Here is a 25,821-nt window from a genome sequence, read left to right as displayed (position 1 = left end):
AACTTACGCGAACTCGGAGTTACGCAGTTCTTGATTTTTTCGTTTGGCAACGCTGCCGCCCACTATCTTCAAGGTCGTTTTTCATATGTTATCAATATACGGTGCGACGGCGGAGAATGAGAGCGAAAGATGAACAAAATTCAACTTTGCTGCTTTTATGTTTTTTATATCAGTGAAGGGGAAACACATTTCACCATAATAACGTAAAAACCAACACAATTTCAGCTATTGGTATAATCGCAAATGCAATTAGATCGAGTTTACTACCAGTTTATAACAGATTTCACTAGCAGAAACGCAACTGGATTTTTATTGTTTTATGGTAGTAACCCCTAGAAATGTGAGGTGTTAATAGTGTATCTCTGCCTTTATGGTGTTGTTTATTCAGTTGCTACATGCGCACAGCTTTGTTTATGCGTATCAAGCGTGCCTCCTCGTTTTGTAATTGTGCTTTATTCCCTAAAAATGAGTAAAATACTTAATTAAAAGGTGTGAAAAGGAAGCGTCCTGGTGAAGACACTGCAGATTCAGAGAGAAAAAGAAAAGCAATTATCGATAAACAGAGGCGGACTGGATCAAAAATTCTTACCCGGGAAAATTTATAGTGGCCTCATACTATGGTTTATGGCCAAAATCACACTGGCCCACCGAGGTTTCCCCGGTAAGGCTTATGGCCAGTCCGCCTCTGTCGATAGAGAAAAAATATGAAATTGTGAAACGCTTTGAGCGAAATGAAAGACCATGTGATATTGCACGTGCTACAGGCCTAAATGAAGCAACGGCGAAAAGCACATGACAATTGCGAACTTGAGAGGTTGAAAATTGAAAAGGGCTCAATTGTAAAGGGCTTAAAAATTTTAGAAAACATAGACTCCAACGAAGAACGCGTTATAGCTACAAAGCAAGGAATAAAAAAAATTATTAGCTTGCTACGAAGAAATTCTGCGTGAAAAAAAGAACGCGCTGTGTCGTCAGACGAATTTGTTAGATCCATCGACATCGAAATAACTTTTTAACGTAAGTCATTTGTTTTTTTAATACATATTTTGTATTAATATGTATAAAGAACTGCAATTTTATTAATATTTTTCTTCTAAACTAGTGTTTTTGTTAGTCCTTGGTCCCAATTAAGCAAAATTTATATGTATTTATATGCAAAGTTGTACCCCGACTTACGCGAATTCGACTTACGCGATTTTCGTCGGACCCACCTATCGCGTAACTTCGGGGTATTACTGTACTTTGGTCAACTAATTATTTTCTGCAAAACAGTCCCCACCTATATGCCCATTTCCTTTGTTTTTCTCCATACCTGGAATCAATAATCAAAAATTTTACCACGAAATTTGGTTAACAGAAAATGTTATGTGAAAGTCCTACTCATTTTGTATTAACCAGTTTCCACTGTATTTGGTACACAAATCTATGATTCTATGAAATTTGAACAAAGATTTTCTTCACATTTATACACATCATAAAAACAGCCATGGGCTGTTTTTTTTTTTTTTTTTTTTTATGTGAACCCCAAACACGAGAGGCATTAGAACCTATAGTACATAGTACCGTGCTCGGGTTGGAGGTTGAGAAGACGAAAAAAGATATTTGTTGACATTGGACTTGAACTTCTGTAGATTGTAGTTTTCAGGAAATACGTATGAAGGAAGGTTGTTCCAGAAAACGGCAGTTGAATGAATAAACGAGGAAGATGAAAAGTTGGTTCTGTGATTTTGAAGTTGGACAGTAAATAGATGTTGGCTGGTGGCGGCACGTGTTCGGACTGTTTTGAAAGAAAGGGCGGGAATTATAGAAGCCAATTCAGAAGAACAGTGCCCATGGAAGTATCTGTAGAAGAGGCATGCAGCAGAAACAGTACGTCTATGAGACAGCGAGTGGAGAGACTCTTTTAGAGATGAATCATTAATTAACCTAACTGCCCTCTTCTGAATGGAATCAAGAAGCCTGAGAGAGATTTTGGTGACACCACCCCAGATGTGGGAACAATATTCCATGGCAGGGCGGATTTGCAATTTATACAGAGTGAGCAGCTGTTTGGAAGAAAAGTAACACCGAGAGAGAGAGAGAGAGAGAGAGAGAGAGAGAGATTAGAAGTCAGGGTAATCCCCAAAGCAGATATATCATTTTGCCTAGAAATCAGAGTGTCAATAAAGATAAGCATAGGACCAGAAGAATCCTTTTTGCGAGATATAAGAAAAGACTGAGTTTTAGAAGGGTTGAAATCAACTAAGTTGTCTTTGCCCCACTGGAGAATTACCTGAAGATCGGCATTTAAGGAATTGGTAGCAGATTTTCGAGAAGTTGAAGCTGAGTTAGCAGGACAAGGTTTCTCAAAATGGAAAGTGGAATGCAGTGTGCTATCATCGGCAAAACTATGGATAGGATTTCCAGTCAATGGAAGAAGGTCATTAATATGCAAGAGGAAAAGAGTGGGGGGAAAGAACTCAACCTTGGGGGACACCGGCATTAGTGGAGAAGCTAGAAGACAGAGAGCCATCTACCATCACCCTCGGTGAGCGATCAGAGAGAAAACTGGATAACCAATTACTAAAAACGGTTGGCAAACCATAAGATGGAAGCTTGTTTAGAAGACCTTTATGCCAAACACGATCAAAAGCCTTTTGAGATGTGTTTCACCAAACCTTTCCATTGAATTAGTCCATAAATGGGTAACATAAGCCAGAATATCACCAGTGGATCGACACTGACGGAATCCATACTGGCGATCGTTGATCAGACAGAAGGTTTCTAGGTAGTTTAAGAGTTGGCGGTTAATTGATTTCTCCCTTACTTTAGAAAGAATAGAAGTAATTGCAATGGGACGATAATTGGATGGGAGGGATTTGTCACCCTTTTTAGGAACTGGCTGGATATGAGCAAATTTCCAAGCAGAAGGAAAAACACCTTTGGAATAAGAAAGTGTAAAAAGGCGGCAAAGAATAGGAGTAAGTTAAGGAGCACAGGTTTTGAGAACAAGTGGAGAAATACCATCAGGACCTGGAGCTTTCTTAGCATCGAGATTCATCAAAATCCTTCTGATATCCTTTTGATGGAAGACCACAGGAGGCATTGAATGGAGCATGTTGGGAATGGTGGGAGGTGTTTTACCAAGATCATTAATACATGAGCTGGAAGAAAAATGGGATGCTAGCAGGTCAGCTTTATCCTTGGCTGAAGTGACAACAGAACCATCTGGTTTGGACAGATGTGGGAGCAGAGACGGGGAAAAGTTGCGGCCAATAGCTTTGGCAAGAGACCAGAATGCTTGGTTACCATTAGGTTACCATTACCAAACAGTCTGACGAACACTTGCTTCTACTGGTAACCAAGTTACCAGTAGAAGCAAGTTTTCTACTCTTAGCCTGTTCAAACTCTAGTTTGGACTAATTAATAACTGCTTTACAATTGTTGCGAGCTTTGGTGTAGGCAGAAAATGAAACTGAAGAATTAGAAACAAGCCAATTACGATATGCAACATTCTTCTCTTGAACAGCCTTAGCACATTTATTAGAAAACCAAGGTTTATTTAAATGACGAGATTTTAAAGTGGAGTGTGGGATAAAGGATTCCATTCCTGCAAGAATAATTTCACTGACACGATCTGAGCAAATGTTGACATCAGAAGTTTTGAAACAGTAATTTGACCACGGAAAAGAAGAAAAGAAGTCTCGCAGGTCATCCCATTTTGCATTCTTGTAATGCCAAACAACACGAGGTTGGGAATAGCCATGAGATAAAGGTTCCAGTGGAGAAGAGACAATCACCAAGTTGTGGTCTGAAGTGCCTAAAGGACCTCTCACTTCGACTGTGTACTTAGAATGGTTGTTTGTGAGAAAAAGATCAAGCGTATTGGCTATATGATTAGGATTGTCCGGTATTCTTGTAGGTAAATGAACAATCTGTGCTAGGTCATTAATAATTGCAAAAGCCTCAGCATCTCGACCTGCTGGGTCGGTTTGACTAGAAAACGGAAGCCAGCTGGAGTTGTGAACACTAAAATCACCAAGGAAAATTACCTCACTGTTAGGAAAGTTGAACTGGAGAAAGTCAAGTTGCAAAGAGAGGAAGTCAAAGAGCTCCAAGTGATTAGTGGAGTTGGGAGAATGGTAGAGACAACAGATGTATTTGACACAATGAGGTAGAGAGATTTTAAGCCAGAGAAGATCAAAGAGAGGAGATTCCAAATTGCCAAGTCTCTGACAGGGAATATCAGAATGGACATATGCACAAGTACCACCTTTGAGGCAAAAGGAATCACACAGTGGTAAAAAGGAATCATGAGCAGTAGTTGAATCAACCTATAACTGAGATTCTGTCAGAAAAAGTACATGGGGTTTGGCAGACTTCAAGTGGAAATGGACGTCGTTGAGATTAGAATTGAGACCACTTATATTTGTGAAATGAATTAGGAAGTGTTTACAAAAAGGTCGCAGGCTGCAGATACCTGCAGGCCGCACTTCGTGAATCCCTGCTCTACATTAATTCTCTCTCTCCCAAAGAATTAAAATTAAATAAATGCATATTACTCAGTAAGTAATACATAGTAAGTAATAATATTAATTTTTAATTTAAGAAGAATTAAAAATGACTAAGAATTTAAAAATACTTTTTGCATGCATATTTGATCTGAAACTGCTAAGCATCAAACCTCTCTTAATTGAGATGCAGTGGCTTGCATATCACTGACTGGTCTCAGTTTGGTTAGTGAGATAAGTGTGTTTCAGTTGTTTCTACAGATTGATAAAAAATATATATATATATATATATATATCTTCTGTTACTTAATTGCTGCCCATCACGTATTCACACATTATAAAGATGCAACTGATTTTACCTTCTCAACATGTTAAAGAAATATCTTGTTTATTGCAGGCTATTTGTCGTTCACTAGAAGAACAGCTACCATCAGAACCTCCAGAAATGTGCTCAGATCCAATTAGTCACATTCGTATTCGTCTGCCTACAGGTGAAATAAAGACCAGGCGATTCAAAGCATCTAGTCCTCTTAGTATTCTCCTTATGTATGTAGCATCTCAAGGTTTCCCACCAGAAGAATATAAAGTTCTAGCCAGTTGGCCAAGAAGAGATGTATGATATTTTATATATTTATAGCATTCTCCAACTGGGATAAATTTGTTAAAAATAATGCATTTAATGGAAGTTTATTTTAAATGTCCTTTCTCTGAGTTCATTTTTCTAGGTTTTTTTTGAGTCAGACTTTTTATGGGACATCAGGCAACAGCTGTATTGCATTAGCCAACTAATCCCATAAGATATTTGTTTGTATATTACATTTGAAAACAGCTTGGGTTTCAAAAGTTGGTCTGTTTGTTTGCAGGGCAAGCAATCCTGCATTTCCCTACGAAAAATATTTATATCTACTTTGGACACTAATTTATTACAAAGCAAACCACAGAAAAGTTCCTCTAATCTGTGATGTAATTACTAAATTTTCTTGCCTTCATGAACCAATTATGATACAACATTCTTCTCCTGAAAGAGGCCTCTGAGGTCGGGAAAATCCATGTCTAGGAATAAATAAACTCATACGCCGACCATTAAATAAATTTTTTTATTTTTTATTTTTATTTTACTGTAACTGAAGTTTATACAAATAATATAAAAAAAAAAAAAAAAAATTTACAATAAACTGATGGTTGTATATTACGGAATGCTGAAATAAAATAAAATCATTTACTATAAAATATGCTAAAATATAAAAGTTAAAAGCGCTAAAAACCTGAAGCTTTCGACAGCATCAGCTCCCTTCCTCAACAGTGATAAGACTTCTTGCAACATCTCTTTATATAGCAGGCTCACGGTAGGTCCACACGTGGTATTTCTCCACGTGGTTCTATCGGCACATGGGCGGAAGCGGAAATGGCTTGGGTACGTGGCAAACAAAATTGTTCATCTGACCTTAATACAATTGCTTCGAAAATAGGATGAATATGCATACCTCTGTCTCTATTCATAGTATTCTTACTGGATGAGCCAATCTGTAAACCTTCGAGCCATTTACGCTCCCAGTATCCATGTGCATGATCCATAATAATAGCATCCTCCGGGGAGATTTGGTGCTGCTTCTCCCAAAAATGTTCGGCCACAGCAGACTTATTATACTCAGTGGTTCTTATAGCATTTAAATGTTCCCCCAGACGATCCCTGAGCCGTCGTTTTGTTTCCCTCACAATCCGGGCATTCTATTCTGTAAACAACTCCACTACTGAGATCTTTCGGTATACGGTCTTTAACCTGGGACACCACTCTGCACAGTCTCTGCCCAGGAAGCTGCACACAGCGTGTCTTATAACCCCGTAAAATTCTCGCCAGATGCTCAGTAAGGCCCGGATAGTAGGGGATGTATGTGGTGGCTACCGGGACCACTGACCAATCTTGTTGTGCTTCTCTGTACTCTTTCCAGCAGCTCTACATCCTTTCTAAAATGAGGCCTTCAGACCTGCATACAGTACTCAAGGTGTGCCCTGATCATTGCCTTGTACAAGGCGATAATCACCTCCTTATCCCTGCTAGCAAAATTCCTGTATATCATTGACAAGACTTCATATTTGACTCCAGAATTACCCCAAGATCTTTTTCATTCTACATCACCCTGAGTGTAGTACTGCACAGTTGGTATGTTGCCCTGGGGTTACTGCTACCTATATGCAATAATTTGCGTGTGTGAATGTTAAACTTCAGTTTCCACCTCTCAGCACATCTGCTCAACTTTTCTACATATGTTTCAGTAGTGTACTATTATTTACAGCCCTGTCAACCTTTGTATTGTTTGCAAACTTGGACATTAAGCCTGATATATCTTCATCAGTATGATTGACAATGGAAATTAGTGCGTGTTGCTTTGAACCTATATAATTTTGACAGGTACTTCAAATCTCAACTTATTATTTGGGCATGGATATAAGTGTCGCCATTGTTTGCCATCACTGAATAACCTTACTCTTGAAATAGTCCGGGCTATTTTCAACCAGACTGCCTCCCCACTGAAAAACTTTTAGCCCAACTCTTCGCTGAATTTCTTCTTGCTGACAATCTGCCTACAGGGACTGTCTTTTCTTCGCTCTGCTTGTTCAGAGTGGCTCTTTCAAACCAAAGTGGTGCCATCTGAATTGCCCAGACTGACCTCAACGGTCCAAATTCTACATGTCAGTTAGTGACCATGAAGCAGTGCAGAGAGAGAACTCATGGATGCTATAAATAGAGCTAGTCTACCCTCCACACAGATGAGAACTACAATATGTAATCCACAACCTCAAACAAGTGGCACACTAGAACACAACCACATACTGTTCCTGAGTCACCTTGCACCCTCCCATGAGTAGCGGAGGAAATTACTGTGCATGATGGGGAGACTCTTAAGCCATCCCACACAGTTGAGGAACTTTGGCATTTAGCATTAGTAGAGGCATATGATGCAAGAAAGCAAGCGCTTATTCAGCATCAGCCAAAAAAAAAAAAAAAAACACACACCACTCCAATTTCACCCCTCCGTTTGTTCAAAATATCTGTCCAGTTGAGCCTTAAATTTGTTTAGGCTATCAACTTCAACAAGTGATGGAAGTCGGTTCCACCAACCAACCACCCGCTGGCCAAAGGCAAATTTCCGCACATCTATCCGACATCCGTCCTTCCTCAATTTGAATTTATGCCCTCTGAGGTGATTATTTTGAGCAAGATGAAGAATCCCATTGGCATTGAGTATGCTCAAACCATTCAAAGCCTTATACACCTCTATCAGATCACCTCGCCGGTGCCTAGTCTCCAGACTCTGTAATTGCAAAACTTAAGCCTTTCTTCGTAAGAGCAACCCTTTGTTCCATTCACTAATCTTGTTGCCCTTCTCTGTATCCGTTCCAACAGCTCTACATCCTTCTTGAAATGAGGCCTCCAGACCTGTATACAGTACTCAAGATGTGGCCTAACCATTGCCTTATACAAGGGAATAATCACCTCCTTATCCCTGCTAGAAAAATTCCTGTATATCATTGACAAGACACCATGAGCTACTCTTGCAGCTCGTCTGCACTGCTCAGAGAACTTCATATCTGCCTGCACAATTACCCCCAGATCCTTTTCATTCTCCACCACTGTCAGTGTAGTACCGCAGAGTTGATATGTTGCTCTGGGGTTACTGTTTCCCATATGTAGTACTTTACATTTGTCAATGTTAAACTTCATTTGCCACCTCTCAGCCCATCTGTTCAACCTTTCCAGATCCTGTTGCAGCAGCATAGCATCAGTAGTGTCCTTAACAACCCTGCCAACCTTTGTATCATCTGCAAACTTGGACATTAAACTTGATATCCCATCATCAATATCATTCATAAACACCGAAAACAACAACGGACCCAACACTGAATCCTGAGGAACTCCACTAATAACATTAGTCCACGTTGAGCAGTGTCCATTGATTACCACTCTCTGTCTTCTGTCACTCAACCATCCCCTTATCCATAGCAGCAATTTGCCTCCAATGCCACACTGCTCCAATTTGTGCAGCAGTCTTCCATGTGCAACAGTATCAAAAGCCTTTGTAAGATCCAAATATATGATATCAAAGTTATTCCCTGCAACCAGTTCTTTTGTGACTACATCATAGTATCCAATCAAATTGGTCAGGCAAGACCTGCCCTTAACAAAACCATGCTGCATCTGAGCTATAACTGAATTCTTGCCTAGATCATCCTGCAGTGCTTCTTCAACCAGTGCCTCCATTAATTTACCTGGAACAGAAGTTAAACTAACAGGTCTATAATTACTTGTGTCAGCCTTTGATCCTCCTTTGTGAATTGGGGTTACATTTGCACATCTCCAGTCTATGGGTACCTCCCTGAGTCCAAAGAAGTTCTAATAATTATGGCTAGGGGTTTGCTTACTTCCTTTGCTGCCTCCTTTAATATAACTGGATAGATCCCATCCACCCCAGGTGCCCTTTTTATGTTTATCCTCAACAATCTCTCCTCCACTTTCCGCTCAGTTATTACAAAATCATCCATCTCACTGCCAATGTTTACTTTACCTACATCATTCTCCTTCCTGAATAACTCCTCATGCGTGAATGTAGATGCAAAATACTCGTTTAGATTGTTAGCCACCTGAGCAGGATCCTCAACTGTTGAACCATCAATATCCAGTGGACCAATCTGATTCATCCCTTTCCTTCTCAAGTTCAAGTATGTAAAGAACTCTTTTCTGTTTTTCTTTGCATCCTTTGCCAAGGATTTTTCGTAGTCTGCCTTTGCCTGCCTAATCTCCTTTGGCCCCGAGTGCCAAGCGTTTCTTGAGGCCAAGCGATTTTCTGTGCTAAATAGTACTGCGACTTTCTAAAGCGACTGAGTTTTTCCTTGTTTCATTTCATTCATAAGACTCTCTGTTTATTTAGCTCTACTTTTTAAAAGTATAGAAAGAGAGCCAGAAAAAGGAAAGTACCTTTTTCTTTATTTATTGTATATACTAACTGTACTAACTCCTACGCTTGGCCACAAGCGGCACTGCTCCTGCCTCCCCGTGGCGGGGCCGGTAACCTGGGTGGAAAAGCTAATCCCCCAGGGCGAAAAGGAGCCGACATGGATAAAGAAAATATCCAGCCTTAGAGCCTTCAAGCTCAAATACTAAAGATTGGTATAACTCTGAAGAAGGTAGTGCGCAACATAAGCGCTTAAAAATAGATAATCATCAAACTGAGTATCCAAGTTTCCTGATTATCCATTCCTTAACTAGTCAACCAGTGAGTAAACTCTCTCCATTTATTATACAGAGATTTCTAGAAAATGCTGCTGGATCACCTAAAATGGTCAAAAGGCTGCAGTCAGGGGATTTGCTTGTGGAAACTACACAGTCGAAACACTCAGAATTATTGTTAAAGATGACAACATTTGGTGGTATCCCTGTTAAAATATCTCCCCACTCAACCCTAAATAGTTCCAAAGGTGTTATCTCCGAGTGGGATCTATTGAATGTAACAGAAGAGGAGCTTGTACAAGAACTTAAAGATCAAAAGGTCATACAAGCGAAGAGAATTTTGACTCGTAGAGATGGCAATCTCATTCCAACCCGCAGTGTAATTCTCACATTCAATACTCCAAACTTACCAAATACTGTAAAAGCTGGTTATTTAAATTGCCATATCCGCCCGTATATACCAAATCCAATATGGTGTTATAAATGTCAAAAGTTCGGACACTCTCAGGCAACATGTCGAGGTAACACAATATGCCCAAAATGTGGATCCCAGGATCACACTCAAACAGACTGTACTGCTACATCTCCAGTTTGCCCTAACTGCAGGGAAGAACATCCTGCATATTCTAGAAATTGTGAGTTATGGAAAGTTGGGAAAAAAATACAGAAATTTAAAGTTGAAAATAAAGTGACATATCAGGAAGCGCGACGACAAATACTGAAAGATACTCCTGCACGTACATATGCAGATGTTACAAAGAAATACCGTTCAATTGCTACGCAAACCAATGATTCAGTCCCACCGAACATATCACTTGCTGAATGGGCCAGAGCTCAGCTTTCAGTTCCTCAGCCATCCTTGAAGCAAAACAACAGAGACCAGACTTGCAATACTCCAATCTCCATCCCAACTACTAGTGGCATTAAGTCCCAAAGTGAGACCAGGATGACACAAGCCGAATCTTCTACTAAAACCCAAATTAATACTGCAGAAATGGATACAGATGACAAAACTGAACAAGAACCTATATTAGAAATTCATGCCGAAGAAGATATGGACACTGGACGGCCTACCTTTCCGAAAAAAGATAAAATTAAAATAGATTGCAATAAGCCTACTGCCTCTAAAAGGCAACCGGATCATCCTACCACTAAAACTAAATAATGAAGTGCATTTTACAATGGAACTGTCGAGGACTACGTACTAATACAGATGAACTTTATGACCTAATCCGAGATTTCAATCCAGCAGGCATTTGTTTACAGGAAACATTTTTAACACCACAAGTGACCCCCTCAATAAAGAAATATGTTTTGTACAGGCGTGACAGGAATGCAGCAACTGCAGCCCATGGAGGTGTTGCGGCTTTGGTATCCGTTACTATTCCATCTAGACAAATCCCTTTAAAAACCAATTTAGAAGTTGTTGCTGTAAGAATAGAAATTGGAATATCTTTATCTCTTATTTCTATTTATCTTCCGCCGAACCAAACGTATGTACTCAGAGACTTTGATGAGCTCCTTGCCCAGATACCACCTCCTTTTTGTCTGATGGGTGATTTTAATGGACACCACCCATTATGGGGAAGTCTCCATATGGATAAAAGAGGGCAGCTAATAGAAGCATTACTGGACAAACAAAATCTAACTCTGCTGCACACCGGTGCACATACTCATGTTCATTTTCCTTCAGGAAATACTTCAGCCATAGATCTATCTATCTGCTCCCCGGCTCTGTACCCAAGTATACATTGGGCTGTATTGGATAATCCCCACAATAGTGATCATCTTCCAATTACTTGCAAATTCCAAACTACCACCACCTATCCGGAAACTCGCAGAAGATGGAAATTTACAAAGGCAAACTGGGAAAAATTTTCCTTAAATACAGTTTTAGATAAAAGCTTCATTCTGAACCAGTCAATAGATGAAGCTAATGACCATATTACTAAACGGATACTAGCAGCAGCAAACAAAGCTGTTCCTCAGTCGTCGACTCATCCACGCAGGTGCAAAAACTACTGGTGGAATGATGAATGTAATAGAGCAAAAAAAGAAAAGAACAAAGCTTGGAATATCTTCCGCAAGCATCCCACTATTATAAACCTTATAAATTACAAGAAATTAAATGCTAAAGCACGACAAATAAGAAGGAAAGCCAAAAAAGATTCCTGGATACAGTTCGCTTCCACTATCACCAAAAACACCGATACTAGATTAATCTGGAGGAAAATCCAAAATCTGAATGGCAAATATCCATTGTCATCCTCTCCAATATTGATCTGTAATGGACAGGAACTGTCTTCCTCCAAAGACATAGCAAATGCTTTGGCTGAAGCCTTTGCAAAAATCTCAGCAGCAAATTCATATGATGCTTCATTCCAACAAATTAAAGTGGTAGCAGAAAGGTATAAGTTAAATTTCAACACCGGTCTGTCTCTTCCATATAATCAGCCTTTTACTATATCCGAGTTAACGGATGCTCTTAACAGAGCACCCAATAGTGCAGCTGGCCCTGATGGTATATTTTATATTATGCTAAAACACTTGAATGATACTGCTTTGCAAATTCTTTTAATATTTTTCAACAGAATTTTTGAAGAACATATTTATCCTAGCTCTTGGAAACATTCACTTGTATTAGCCATCCCTAAACCAGGGAAAGACCTCTCTAATCCAGGAAATTATCATCCAATTTCCTTAACTAGTTGTTTGGGGAAAACACTGGAGAAAATGGTTCTGAAGCGCCTCACCTGGTTTCTTGAGTCACATAACATCTTACATAAAAATCAGTACGGTTTTCGGCAAAATAGATCTGCATTAGATATGATGACCAAAGCAGAATCCAACATCAGAAACGCTTTTGTCAGAAATGACCACCTCATTATGGTAAGTTTTGATTTAGAAAAGGCCTTTGATACAACATGGCGTTTCGGTATTCTGCGTGACCTTTACACCTTTGGTCTACGAGGGAGGCTTCCTCTGTTTATTCAGAGCTTTCTCCAGGGGAGAACCTTTCAGGTTAGTCATCTAAATACTCTTTCTAGAATTCATATACAGGAGGAAGGGGTCCCTCAAGGGTCTATCTTGAGTCCAACTCTATTTTTAATAAGAATAAACAAAATCATCCATGATATTCCAAGCACAGTAGAATTATATCACTATGCAGATGACCTCATGATTTCGTGCCAAGGAAAAACTATGAATTCTATTGAGAGACAGCTTCAAATCTCAATTAACAAAATCGAGCTGTGGATGTCTCGCAATGGCTACCGCTTATCAGCACAAAAATCAAACTGTATTCATTTCTGTAAAAAACGTAAGATCCACCCTGAGCCTGAGCTACATCTTACAAATACCACCATACCTCTTTCCAATAGTATCAGATTTCTTGGTCTAATCCTGGACAATAAATTAAACTTCTTACAACACATCACATATCTGAGAACCATTTGCTTGAAAAAATTAATATCCTCCGAGTACTATCTTCATTGACGTGGGGTGCTGACCGATACACTCTGCTTCGGCTATATCGGGTATTAATCCGATCTCGCTTGGATTACGGAGCTCCAATCTATGACTCTGCCAGGAAGAGTGCACTAACTCGGCTAGACACTATCCATCACAGTGCCCTAAGAACTGCTTTAGGAGCATTCAGAACATCCCCTGTACAGAGTCTATATATAGATGCACACGAACCTCCACTCCATCTTCGGAGGAAAATGTTGATCCTGAACTATGCAGCAAAAATACGGAGTCTTCCTTTTCATCCTATCTGGCCATACTTATTTGAGCCCCAGTGGACCACATTTTATCAAAACAAACCTAACGAAAACAAGCCTATTGGGATAAGGTTGCTACAGTTAACACAAAGTTGGAATCTAGACATGGGTAATGTCTTTCAGGAAATGAGCAATCACGACCCTCCGTGGTCTGATTATACACCAGTTTGTGACTTCTCATTCCAACAATGGGGGAAAAAGCAAGCAGCAGACCTCACCATCAGGAAACTCCATGCTGCACATGTAGCAGAAAATTCTCGGTATCTTCAAATATATACCGATGGCTCGAAAACAAGTACGACAGTGGGCACAGCAGCAGTTTCTTCTATCTTTTCTACTTCTGTGTCCCTTCCAAAGGAATGCAGCATCTACTCTGCTGAACTGTGGGCAATTAAAATATCTCTGGATCATGTTATTAATCTGTCTAGTAAGCAAATTATGATCTACTCTGATTCTCTGAGTGCAATAAAATCATTGAAAAATCCATCCAAACCAATCCACCCCATCTTGAAGCAAATTAGATCACAGATAATTGCGTTACGAGCTGCAAACCAATCAGTCCGTTTCTGTTGGATACCGGGTCATGTAGGCATCAAAGGAAATGAATATGCAGATCAAGCCGCTAAACATCCAATCACTGCAAGATCTCCTAACTACCAAGTGCCATATGCAGATTACAAATCAGTCATAAAAAACGTGTGTGAAGAGCAATGGTTGCAAATCTGGCAGGCTCAGTGTGGAAATAAACTGCTTCAATTTAAACAGGAACCTAAGTTGTGGCCATCAAGTATGCGATCAAATAGGCAAGAGGAGGTGATCCTGGCTAGGACGCGTATTGGGCACACGCATCTAACCCATATTTATCTGCTCATGGGGGAAGATCCGCCTATTTGTACATATTGTCAGACTGCACTTACAGTGAAGCATATTCTAATAGACTGCAATCATTATAATAATTATCGAAACAAAATTTTCAAATCGCTTTCACATCTGCAAGAACCTTTGACATTACCCCATCTGATTGGAGACAATGCAAATCTGGCTGAGTTCTTTTATTTCTTAAAGCAGACGGGATTATTTTACAGATTTTAATTGTAAATTGCACTATCGAATAGAATCAGGCACAATATGGCCTTAGCAGCCCTTGTGCCATTAAACAATACATCAACCAACCAACCTAATCTCCTTTGTGACTTGGTTACAGACCAAGTCACAAACCATCTAACCCATATTTATCTGCTCATGGGGGAAGATCCGCCTATTTGTACATATTGTCAGACTGCACTTACAGTGAAGCATATTCTAATAGACTGCAATCATTATAATAATTATCGAAACAAAATTTTCAAATCGCTTTCACATCTGCAAGAACCTTTGACATTACCCCATCTGATTGGAGACAATGCAAATCTGGCTGAGTTCTTTTATTTCTTAAAGTAGACGGGATTATTTTACAGATTTTAATTGTAAATTGCACTATCGAATAGAATCAGGCACAATATGGCCTTAGCAGCCCTTGTGCCATTAAACAATACATCAACCAACCAACCTAATTTCCTTTGTGACTTGGTTACAGACCAACTTATATCTATCATAGGCTTCCATGTCACCCATTAATTTGTATGTATCCCATGCATTTTTCTTCTCTGCCACATGTCTCATTAATTCATCTGACAACCATTTAGGCCTAAACCTTGAACAATATTTCTTAGTTGGTATGTAAAGCCTGGTAGCCTCCAAGATTAGTTCCTTGAATGCTTCCCATTTTGAGTTTGCTGTTGGTAACATCATCAGTTGGTCCCACTGTATAGAATTTAAATACTGTCTCAGACCATCATAGTCGCCTTTATGAAAACAAAAACCCTTCCCTTTACCTCTGATGGTAGTTACCTCCTTGAGTAAATCCCACTTCAACACACTGTGATCACTGCCACCTAGTGGTTCATTTATCTGCAGATTCTTAATGCATGAAGAATCACTACTGATAATCAGATCAAGAGTATTGCTCCCTCTTGTTGCCTCACGAACATGCTGATGTAGAAAACAATCATCCAATAAATCCACAAAAGCCTAGCTAGTGTGCGAGTGACCAATCCACAAATTCCAGTCAATATCTGGGAAATTAAAATCCCCCATTATAACACTCTCTGATTTACTGGCCCACTCTATTTCCCTGTACAATATCTTATTATACTCATCAGAGTCATTAGGCCTATAGCACACTCCTACTCTCAATTTTGATTTCCCTATGCTTATGTCACACCAAACTAACTCGACACTGCCCTGTCCATCGATGTCGACTGGCTTCACTTCCTTGGACTTTGTGTTTCTTAACTAATAGCATAACCCCTCCTCCCCTCCTGTCCTGTCTATCCTTTCTATACACATTGTATTCCCCAAATTCCAGTTCCGCATTCCTTATATCTGTGTGACACCACGTCTCTGATATCCCAACAATATCTGCCTTTGATGTTTTGAGCAATACCTCAAATTCATTAAATTTATTTACCAAACTCCTAGCATTGGTGTACACGCAGGTATATATGCACCTGTTTCTATTCTTAGCTACCCTAACACAACCCATGTGTTTACTTGTACCGTGACTCCCAGCAGTCTCTGAAATATCCTGCATCTTGTTTTTCAGGCTTCTGCTCATTTCAATAGAAGCAGTGCAAGAATCACTTCCACCTCTGCCAGTGGCTACTGTTAATCTATTAGTCCTTGTATCCCACCCAACTAGCAGTTTTCCGACCCACCTAACACTGCCTCGACAGCATCAGCAAAAATTCTTGCACTCTTTCTATTTAAGTGTATCCCATCCCTGTAGAAGCAATCTCTCCTGTTAACAAGTACAGTCCAGGCTGAAAAAAATTCTACCCCTTGAGCCTTGCACAATCCCTCCAGGGCCGAATTGATCGACAAGGCTCTCATCATATACTCCCTCCTATCGTGTCTGGGCAGAATTGCAGACACTTTCAAATTCAACCCTAATTCACGGCTTTTTTTCAACAGTGACCTGTACTTGCTAAGTAATTCTGCTGGTCTCCTACTCTTATATTTGATATTCCCAAATGGTATCCCTGTCTGAAGTTATGTTCATATGGACTGAGCTAGAGGACTTTGTCTCACAGCAGGCAAACTGGTTCACATCTGCTTCCACAAACAAGATTAATATATGGTCTAAAATAGAAACCATAGTGTTAAACCTGCATGTTGACAACAAATGCTGCCAGGCCCGGATTGGCTTACTTATGAATGAGTGAATGGGAAACAAAATGCCACAGCATCCCCACTCATACTTTAATGTACTGAGGAGACTCCGTTGGAAACCATCCAAACCGCTACCATTCCAAAGAAAACCCTGATCAAGGAGCTGAACTTAGTCATCATTTGACCTACGGATGACAATAAACATCATACTAGTGAAACTGTTAAAGAAGTGATGAAGAAACTCATGTCACAAATGAAAAAAAATCCATATAAAAAAGTATATGCAAGATAAGAAACCCAGCATTATCGCAGAGACCATTACTAGGGAGGAAGCTTAAACTATCATGGGGAACTATCAATTGTCCTGAAAGCAAAGGCCCCTTTATGGTCCTCTTTGGTGTGGACAAGACAATCCCGACACAAGAAATTTACCAATGCAATCTCGAAAATGTACTAGACAAGCAAGCTTTCCCAAAGGAGCTTTTGCCCAGATACTCCACCAAATTCAGATTGAATTCTTCATGCAACTGTGTAATAGAAATGTCTCCCAGGGCCTGGAATGCCTTAAATCCGAAGATCGTGTTTATGTTGGCTGGATCAGTCATAAATTCAGAGAGAGCACTTTCCAACCTCAAAGTTTGTTAAGTGCCTCAAGTTCAGCCATACTACATGTACCTACTTACGGAAAGAGAAAGGACACCTGTGGACACTGCACACAGCATGGCCATAAATACAAGGAGTGTCCAAATAAGGACCAACCAACCATCTGTTCCAAAAAAAAAAAAAAAAAAAATTAAGTTGCAATCTGACTACTCATCAGAGTTGCCTCATGCCGTGTATCTGAAAGCGAAGAGAGCCCTTAAGTTAAAATATGATTATGGATCCAAGCCATAACAGAAGAAATAACCACGAACTCAATCTGAAAGACAATCTCCAGAAAAACCAGTGATTTTGTTCAGTTGTGTAACTATGCCAATGCAGCTGCATTTAGGCCCGAGCTTGAAAGGGGCCCATGAAATTTGGAAGGCAGATTCATTTCTCAAGACAATTAATGAATTTCATTAATAAGAGAGCATTTTTTAAAATTAAATGTAACATTCTTATCAGCACAGCGGCTGTCCATCCGAGTATTGTTTTCACTGTGCCACACTTATAGTAGCAAATAAGAGAAAAATTATGAAATATTCAGCAAAACCAGTGCCAAATATAGGTATACATCACATCTGATTTTATTCTAGTGTTGAATTTATTTTACATTTTGTGTGCGTGCGTGCACACTGTTGTCGGAGGGCAGTATGTTTTTATTTTACAATACACAAATTTGTCACATAACAGTCTAGCTATGGCTAGTGTTGTCATTTTAGTGCCTTCGATTTGGCTTTTTTTCTTCCCTTTTTGTTTATCTGAAATGAAAAACTACAAGGACTATGAATGAGTTACTACTATTCTAACCAGAGACACATCTAAATTGCCGATCCTTTGATCCTCGTGTATGTCGATGACATTCTGCAAGTGATAGGTGCATTGGGAGGAACCCTTCGTGTAATTAGCATTTCTCCCATGGTGTTCGGAGAGCAGACTGAACAATGACAAGCGATAGTAAGTCTACTTCAGTCAACCAAAAATTAGTGGGTTTTGATCACACAAGTTGACTGTCCAACATGTCACTCCAAAGCATGCTGTTTCATTACATTTATGGTTTTGGGGTTCATTTGTCATTTTCACAACAACATTCTACCCTTGTCTATTGCTTCTTTCTATACAGCCAGCAATACTGGTCTTTGTCACTTTTAATACATTTTATAACCATTTTATCTGTTCTGTTTTCGCTTGTGGTGGGAAAATTTGTTTCAAAGTTACTTTGAAGGAGAAACTGGGGAAATGGAAAACAAAACAAAAAATTTTAGCCAATCAGATATTTTCATTTTGCTTTATTGGCAAAGAAAGAAAGTTCTGCTTCTCTTATCAAAAATCATGCACTATTCTGTGATTCTAAATTTTCAAGTGTAGTGATTTGCATGAAAAAAATTCACCCATTACCATTACAACCATTCTTTTCTAACCTGTGATAAGAAAGGCTGAAAATGTAAGTAAATATAGTATTCCAGTTTTTGCTAGCTTACATGATGAACCATTCACAAATTTTGAATGATCCATGATGTCTGCAATCATCAAACGTCCAATTTTGATACTAATGTTACTCTACAGCAATGAGTAACATTTTGATACTAATGTTACTCTTTTGTGTAGATTTGTTACTATTCTTTGCATTTTGTTACAAATTGACACAGAACTATCTGTAATTTTGTTACTCTGGTGTCAGTATTTTTTTTTTTTTTTATTAATGAAAACTCATTGATGGATCATTTACATATTAGAGAAAGATGAAATACGAATTTCAAAAATTTATTTTTCTTGTCCTCACGCCTTTTTTTTTTTTTTTTTTTTTTGCCTTAGATTTTTGCAGTCAGTAATCAATGAATGTGCACCACTGAATAGAGAAGTGTGCATTGATTTGCTTTATGTGTGCACTGCATTGCCAACTTTGTAGTGATTTTATGAATGAATTTTCTGTTTATACTCCTGGGCGACCACATGATCAGAGTAATTCACAAAATAGGGAGAATACAAGAAACGACACCATCATGGGTGCCTGCCGGATATTTTTCAAGGTGGTACATGTGGGAATAAATTTTTTGTTCACCAAATTTTTTTCAAAATAAATTAATGAAAACTAGGGGGCTCCGTCCCCTGTGGCGCCTCCGTAGCCAGGTGGGCAGGAGCAGCAGTGCATAGTACACGCTTCTTGATTAGACCGGGGTTTGAGCCCGTCACCACCAAATACGGAGGATGCGGAAAGGTCAGGGAATGACCACCCCATATCCCCGGAGCAATATGGCCTTAGTTGCTAATGCTCCTAAAAAAAAAAAAAACAAACAAACAAACAAAAACAAACAAACCGTCCCCTGCTCGCCAACCCCCACACATGCGTTTCCATGTAATATGTAGAAGTATGACTGAGTAAGTCAAATCTTTTCTACGTAAAAGACACACCTGTTGAAACGCACTGATCGATATCTAATCTAACATATAAAAGAAAATAGAAAGTGTAAGAAAAAACTATAAAAAGTAAAATCCTAGTTTGCATGGTTTTCCTAGTTTGCATGGTGTGCCAAATGCCATTAGGCACACCATGCTAATTACCCTAATGGCTAGTGCTGACACTAGCCATTAGGGTAATCCCCAGGCCAGTGTGGGAAAGAGCTGCAAAAAAGAATGCTCCACCATAGGAACCTCTTACCCTATGTTCTTTTATTCCTACCACCTGGGGTGGTTGAGGCTCCTTCCCCACCCTGTGTGGCCCCTACCCCTTTTGCCTTGTGGGTCACCCACCACCCAATTTCAACTCCCACCCTCCCAGGATGGATGTCCTGTACTAGGGTTTCCTTTACTTTCTCCCCTTTTAAATCAGGTGAGTGCCTCAACTACTGCCCCCTCTGTTCTCTACCCCTTTTATCCCATACGCTTCCTATTTCCCATTTTTTTCTCCTTTCCAATAATTTTTTTGGATCTCCTTGGATGCCTAGTCTACCCCAGGGTTCACCCCGCCAATGCTTTTCTTCTCTCCTAATGTGTCCTGGCCCAAGTCCCCGGGGCGGTGACGGAAACTGGGGTGTTAGTGGCTCTTCACAGGCCCCCAGTTTAAGTGGACAGAGGAACAACACAATCCACACTAATACTTCACAAAAAACACACACACACACACACACACACACACACACACACACACACACACACACACACACACACCCTGGCTTTATGCACAGTATAGTATTCTATAGAGAGTAAAAACACGGAGTTGGGAAAGATCCCCAATTGCTCTCTTATTAGACTTTGGGAAGCTTTTTAAGCACCTCCTCTTTCAACTAATGCCTCACCATCAATATAAGAACATGGACTAAAAAACAGTATGGATTGAAAACTGGTTTCAGTAAAATGGATGCAATCTCCCAACTTTGGTCAGAGAAATGGTAGCTATGTTTTAATGCTGCTAAATGCAAGGTCTTACACTTGGAGTATAGCAACCCACAAATAAATTATGCACTTGATGGGGGAAGAATTAAAAACAGTGGAGGAGGAAAGGGGTTTGGGAGTTACAATACAGGCAGATATGAAGTTTTCTGAACAGTGTAAACAGGCAGCCAGGAAAGTTGGTGTATTATCGATGATTCATCGAACATTATCCTGTAGAGATAAGGAGGTCATAATCGCACTATATAAGGCAATTGTAAGACCACATTGGAATGGCGCCTCCGTAGCCAGGTGGGCAGGAGCAGCAGTGCGTAGCGCACGCTTCTTGATTAGACCGGGGTTTGAGCCCGTGACTACCAAATACTTAGGATGCGGAAAGGTCAGGGAATGACCACCGCCTATCCCCGGAGCAATATGGCCTTAGTTGCTAATGCTCCAAATAACAAACAAACATTGGAATGTTGTGTTTAAGTATGGAGACCTCATCTGAAAAAAAGATATTGAGCTTCTTGAAAGGGTCCAAAAATTGGGCAACTAGAATGGTGACATCAGCAAAAGGACGACTGTATGATGAAAGTCTCCAATTATGTGGACTACAGAACTTGTCAACCAAGTGACCTGATTGAGGTTTATAAGCCTCTGAGAGGGATTAGTAAAATGAATGTAAGTAGAATTTTCACTGGTAAAAATAATTCCAGGACTAGGAGCCACAAATTCAAATTACAGCCTGAGGCCATGGTTTGCTAATTTCAACTGGAGAAGGTAGAGTTTTCCCCCAGTGAGTTGCTTCAGGTTTCCCGGCCCATGCAACATGCAGAGCCCGTGACCACCAAATACGGAGGATGCGAAAACGTCAGGGAATGACCACCGCATATCCCCGGAGCAATATGGCCTTAGTTGCTAATGCTCCTAAAAACCAAAATAACAACAGCAACATGCAGAAGGACCTGAACATGCTTCTGCAGACATAATACACAATGGCACAATATGGTACTATGTTAATTTGCTAATGCATCTAAAAACCAAAACAAGAACTGCTTTTTAACAAGTTGCCTGGTATTGAGCTACTTTGAAACAAATGGCTAATTTACCATTTATTTAAAAGATAAGACACTACTATGAAAGCTTCTTTCATGATTTTCTGATCCCTTATTGAGTACTAGTGGTATTTTATTCTTTGAAATAAAATATGAAAACAAACAGAGAAAAAATACTTTTGCCAATAAAATTTGTTTGAAAGTAGTGTGATAACAGGACAACTTGTTGCAAAGGCAAAGTTTTTTTTTTCTGTTGTAAGCCATTGATTAACTATGCAGTATAAATCCTGATAGCACAAAAAAATGAATTATGCTTATAAGAGATTAAATAAAACAATGATTTATCTGTTTTTGCAATTTTATTAGTCAGAAATGCCAAGAACTCTTCAAAATGTCAATATGTAACTTCAATGAAGAGAAATTTTTAATATGAAAAGAATTTTTTTTTTGGGATACTTTACGTTCATTGAAATTTATATGGAGGGAAAAAGAGTGCTTAGAATGCTGCTAAGCATTGGATGAACCTATCAGCAATGATAGGTTCATCATCATTTCTCTTTTATGATTTTATTTTTAAACAGATACAGAGTGCTGATACACACACACACAACCAGACTGAATGGAATTCATTTTAACACTGACAAAATAAAAACACCTATGTAATTTACTATGTCATGTTACTCATCATGTTTCTGATATTCCTGTCTAGTTTCACACAATATTCATATAGAAGTCATGCTACATATGGGATTTTACAAGCTTGTGTAGCATCGTCCTGAAACTTAATACTGTTCAAGATTTAGACCTAAATGGATATCAGATAACTGATGAGACTTGTGGCAGAAAAGAAAAATACGCAAGATGCATACAAAGTATAAGGCGATACAGAGAAATACAATGCCTACAGTAGATATAAACTGGTCTGCAATCAAGTCTCAAAGGAGATTAGACAAGCTAAGGCAGAAAATGAGAAATCTCTGGCAAAAAATGTAAAGAAAACCAGAAAAGACTTCTTTACATAAACATTAGAAGGAAGGGTATGAATCACATTGGTCTACTAGATATGATTGGTTTAACTGTTGGTGATCCTGCTCAGATTGCTAATAAACTGAATAGATATTTAGCATATATGTTCACACTAGAGGAATTTTTTAGGGGTGGGGGAAGTTCAAAGTTTATCAGATTCTCACAGGGAACTGATGATTTTGTGATAACTAAGAAACTGGTGGAGAAAAAGGTGCACTCTTGTCTGACCAATTTGATTGGATAAAATGATGCAGTAACAAAGGAACTGGATGCAAAAAGTAAGTTTGATATTATATAGTGTTTTGGACTTATGTAAATTTTTTTTACTCCAAATTTTTTTCTTTTCTTTTATTGGATTGTGAAATTTAAAAGAGTAAAAAAAAAAAAAAAAAAAGAATACGCAATCAATAATGATGAACATGGCACGCACAAATTGCACAAGTGAGATAAGGAATAACGAGCTTGGAAAACAGGAATGAAGAGAAGATTCTGAAAATTTATTTATATATATATATATATATTTTTTTTTTTATATGACTGAAGATTTGAGTGAAGGGGACTCACGTTTCACCATAATAATGTAAAAATCCACAGAATTCCAGCTATCGCTATTATTGCAAATGCAATAAGATCGAGTTTACTACCCATTTATAATGAATTGCACTAATAGAAAAGGCCAGTAAACTGGAAAATGCAAATTGTCTTTATTGTTTTATGGTAGTGACCTCCAGAAATGTGTTTTAGTAAAATGTGAGCTTGTGTGAGGTGACAATAGTGTTTCTGCCTTCACCCTGTGAAGTTCTTTACAGAAAATTTCATTTTGATTGTTATCATGGTGCCGACTAAGAATGTGACAGCAGTTACTAGTAAATCTACCAAGAAAAGGAAAGCAATCAATTTGGATCAGAAAATTAAAATAATAAGGATGTATGAAAATGGTCAAACATTAACAAGTATCATGTGGAATTAAATTTGCCAGCCTCAACAGTGATCGCAATAATAAAGGACAAGGACAGAATACGAGAAGCGGCGAAGGGATTGGCACCAATGAAGTCAACCAAGGCTACGAAATACATCAGTTTTTACAGTACAATAACGTTTTTTTTTTTTTTTTTTTTTTTTTTTTTTATGTTTTCTTCTTTTCTCAAGTGCCATTCTGGCTACTTCACCACTGTCTCCAGATAAAGTTTTTAATTGAACTAATTAAAAGAGACTATTTTTTTCTATATAAACTTTTTTTTTTTTTTTTTTTTTGTCCTTGCCTCTTTCCCATTATATAATATATATATGAGGTCAGCGTTTTTACTGTTTTGGCATGAAATTTTTACGGCCAGATGCCCTTCCTGATGCCAACCCTTACCCTTTATCTGGGCTGGGGATATGCGGTGGGCATTCCTTGACCTTCCGTATCCCTCTGTATTTGGTGGTCACAGGCTCGAACCCCAGTTTAATCAAGAAGTGTATGCTACGCACTGCTGCTCCTGCCCACCTGGCTACGGAGGTGCCTTTTCTCTATATAAACTAATATATAAAAATATAACTAATTAATAGAAAAATATATAACTGTTTATCTTCATTCTTCTGAGAATATTATGTGGTTTTCGTAATTTTGGCATATCAGGGATGTAGTAGCAATATTTTATTAATCATTCCCAAGTTACGCAAAACCCTACTTATGCAAGAAGTCCTGGAACTTCTTGCGTAAGTAGTTCTTTCATATCTCTTACTTATGTCCGGGAACTTACTGTACTTGAATTTCAGCTTTATACCATTGCACATAAAAAGACTACTATACAAATTGAAGCAGTGTGAAATTAAGGGAAAGTTACTGCTATGGAGTAACAAATTGGCAGGATGGTTAATGACATTAATCAAGGAATGCTACTGTAACACGATCTAAAAAAATTAGGCAGATGGGCTGAATTAGGCTGTTGTATAAGGCAATAATTTGGCCAAATTTTGAATACTATTGCATATAGGTCTGAAAACCTCATTTTAGGGAGGATATGGATCTGTTGGAATGCAGAGAAACAAGAGTGGTGAGGGAAGCAAAAGAGTGTTCTTAACATGAAAGACTTCAGTTCTGCAAATTTTCTGCATATGGAGACTAAGCCTGTGAGGAGATCTGATTAAGGTGTTTAAGGCTTTGAATGGACTAAATATAAAAATAGCGAAATGCTTAGTGTGGTACTCACCTTGAATATAATCTGCAATAGTTTTATGAAAAGACTGATGGCTAAATATAAGGTGGAATGGTTAAGTTAATGCATTAAGGTGGGATGAGATTTAATTTAACGGAATTTTAAAATAAGCGCAAGGAAGCAGAAGTGCACTACTCCGTCCCTGGTTGTCATAAAGTAGAAAATAGTTAATCTGGAACATAAAAGAATTGATATTGCCAATAGTCGTGACGACAGACTTTCGTTAAGTTATAACGTCTTCAGTTGGCGGTGTTAAATGAGAAGTAATGCGTGCTGTATTTTAAGATAGTATGAATCAGAGCTGTACTGCTCAATACTGCTGTATGCTGTATTTTAAGGAATTTTCTATACTCTTGTGATGCTCTTTGGGACACGTGGGAATTTCAGATGTGAGAGATTCCAAGCCGAGGAAAGGTGAAAGGGAAGTTTTGCGTTTAGGATGTTGAGATTAGTGTTGTGTTGAAACCATTCGATAATGATTGCTTCATATTGAAGAATTTTGTTGCTGGTTTTAAGTCTTATAATCGTGATAGCGGAGTCAATTGAAGGAGTGTGATTGTGGGTTTGGGCATGAATTGTGAGTTCTGTGCTAGACAGAACTCACAATTCATGCCCAAACTCACAATCACACAGAACTCACAATTCATGCTGATAAATGATATTGTATTTTTAAGAATAGTTATTTTAACTAGTTGTTAATATAGATTCACATATAGTTTAATATTTTTGTGGTCCATGACATTCTACCTCAAAGGTTAAAGTGCTAATTGATCTGAAGTCCCTCTCCTCCTGGTGACCTGCTATTCACTGACTCTA

At 38.8% G+C, this 25,821-nt stretch overlaps 1 protein-coding gene across 1 annotated transcript in view; it reads left to right on the top strand.

Annotated features, from left to right (window-relative positions):
• LOC150077590 (FAS-associated factor 1-like) overlaps positions 1-25,821 on the top strand; it is a 377,947-nt gene that overhangs the window by 319,227 nt on the left and 32,899 nt on the right. Inside the window, exon 14 of the mRNA XM_090385644.1 lies at positions 4,888-5,103. Coding sequence (XP_090241770.1) covers positions 4,888-5,103 — 216 coding nt within the window. The remainder of the gene's footprint in view (positions 1-4,887; positions 5,104-25,821) is intronic.

Source organism: Mastigoproctus giganteus, chromosome 12, assembly GCF_048544385.1.
Source record: "Mastigoproctus giganteus isolate SK-2022 chromosome 12, ASM4854438v1, whole genome shotgun sequence".
NCBI lineage: Eukaryota > Metazoa > Arthropoda > Arachnida > Uropygi > Thelyphonidae > Mastigoproctus > Mastigoproctus giganteus.
This window is presented reverse-complemented; position numbering and strand designations above follow the sequence as displayed.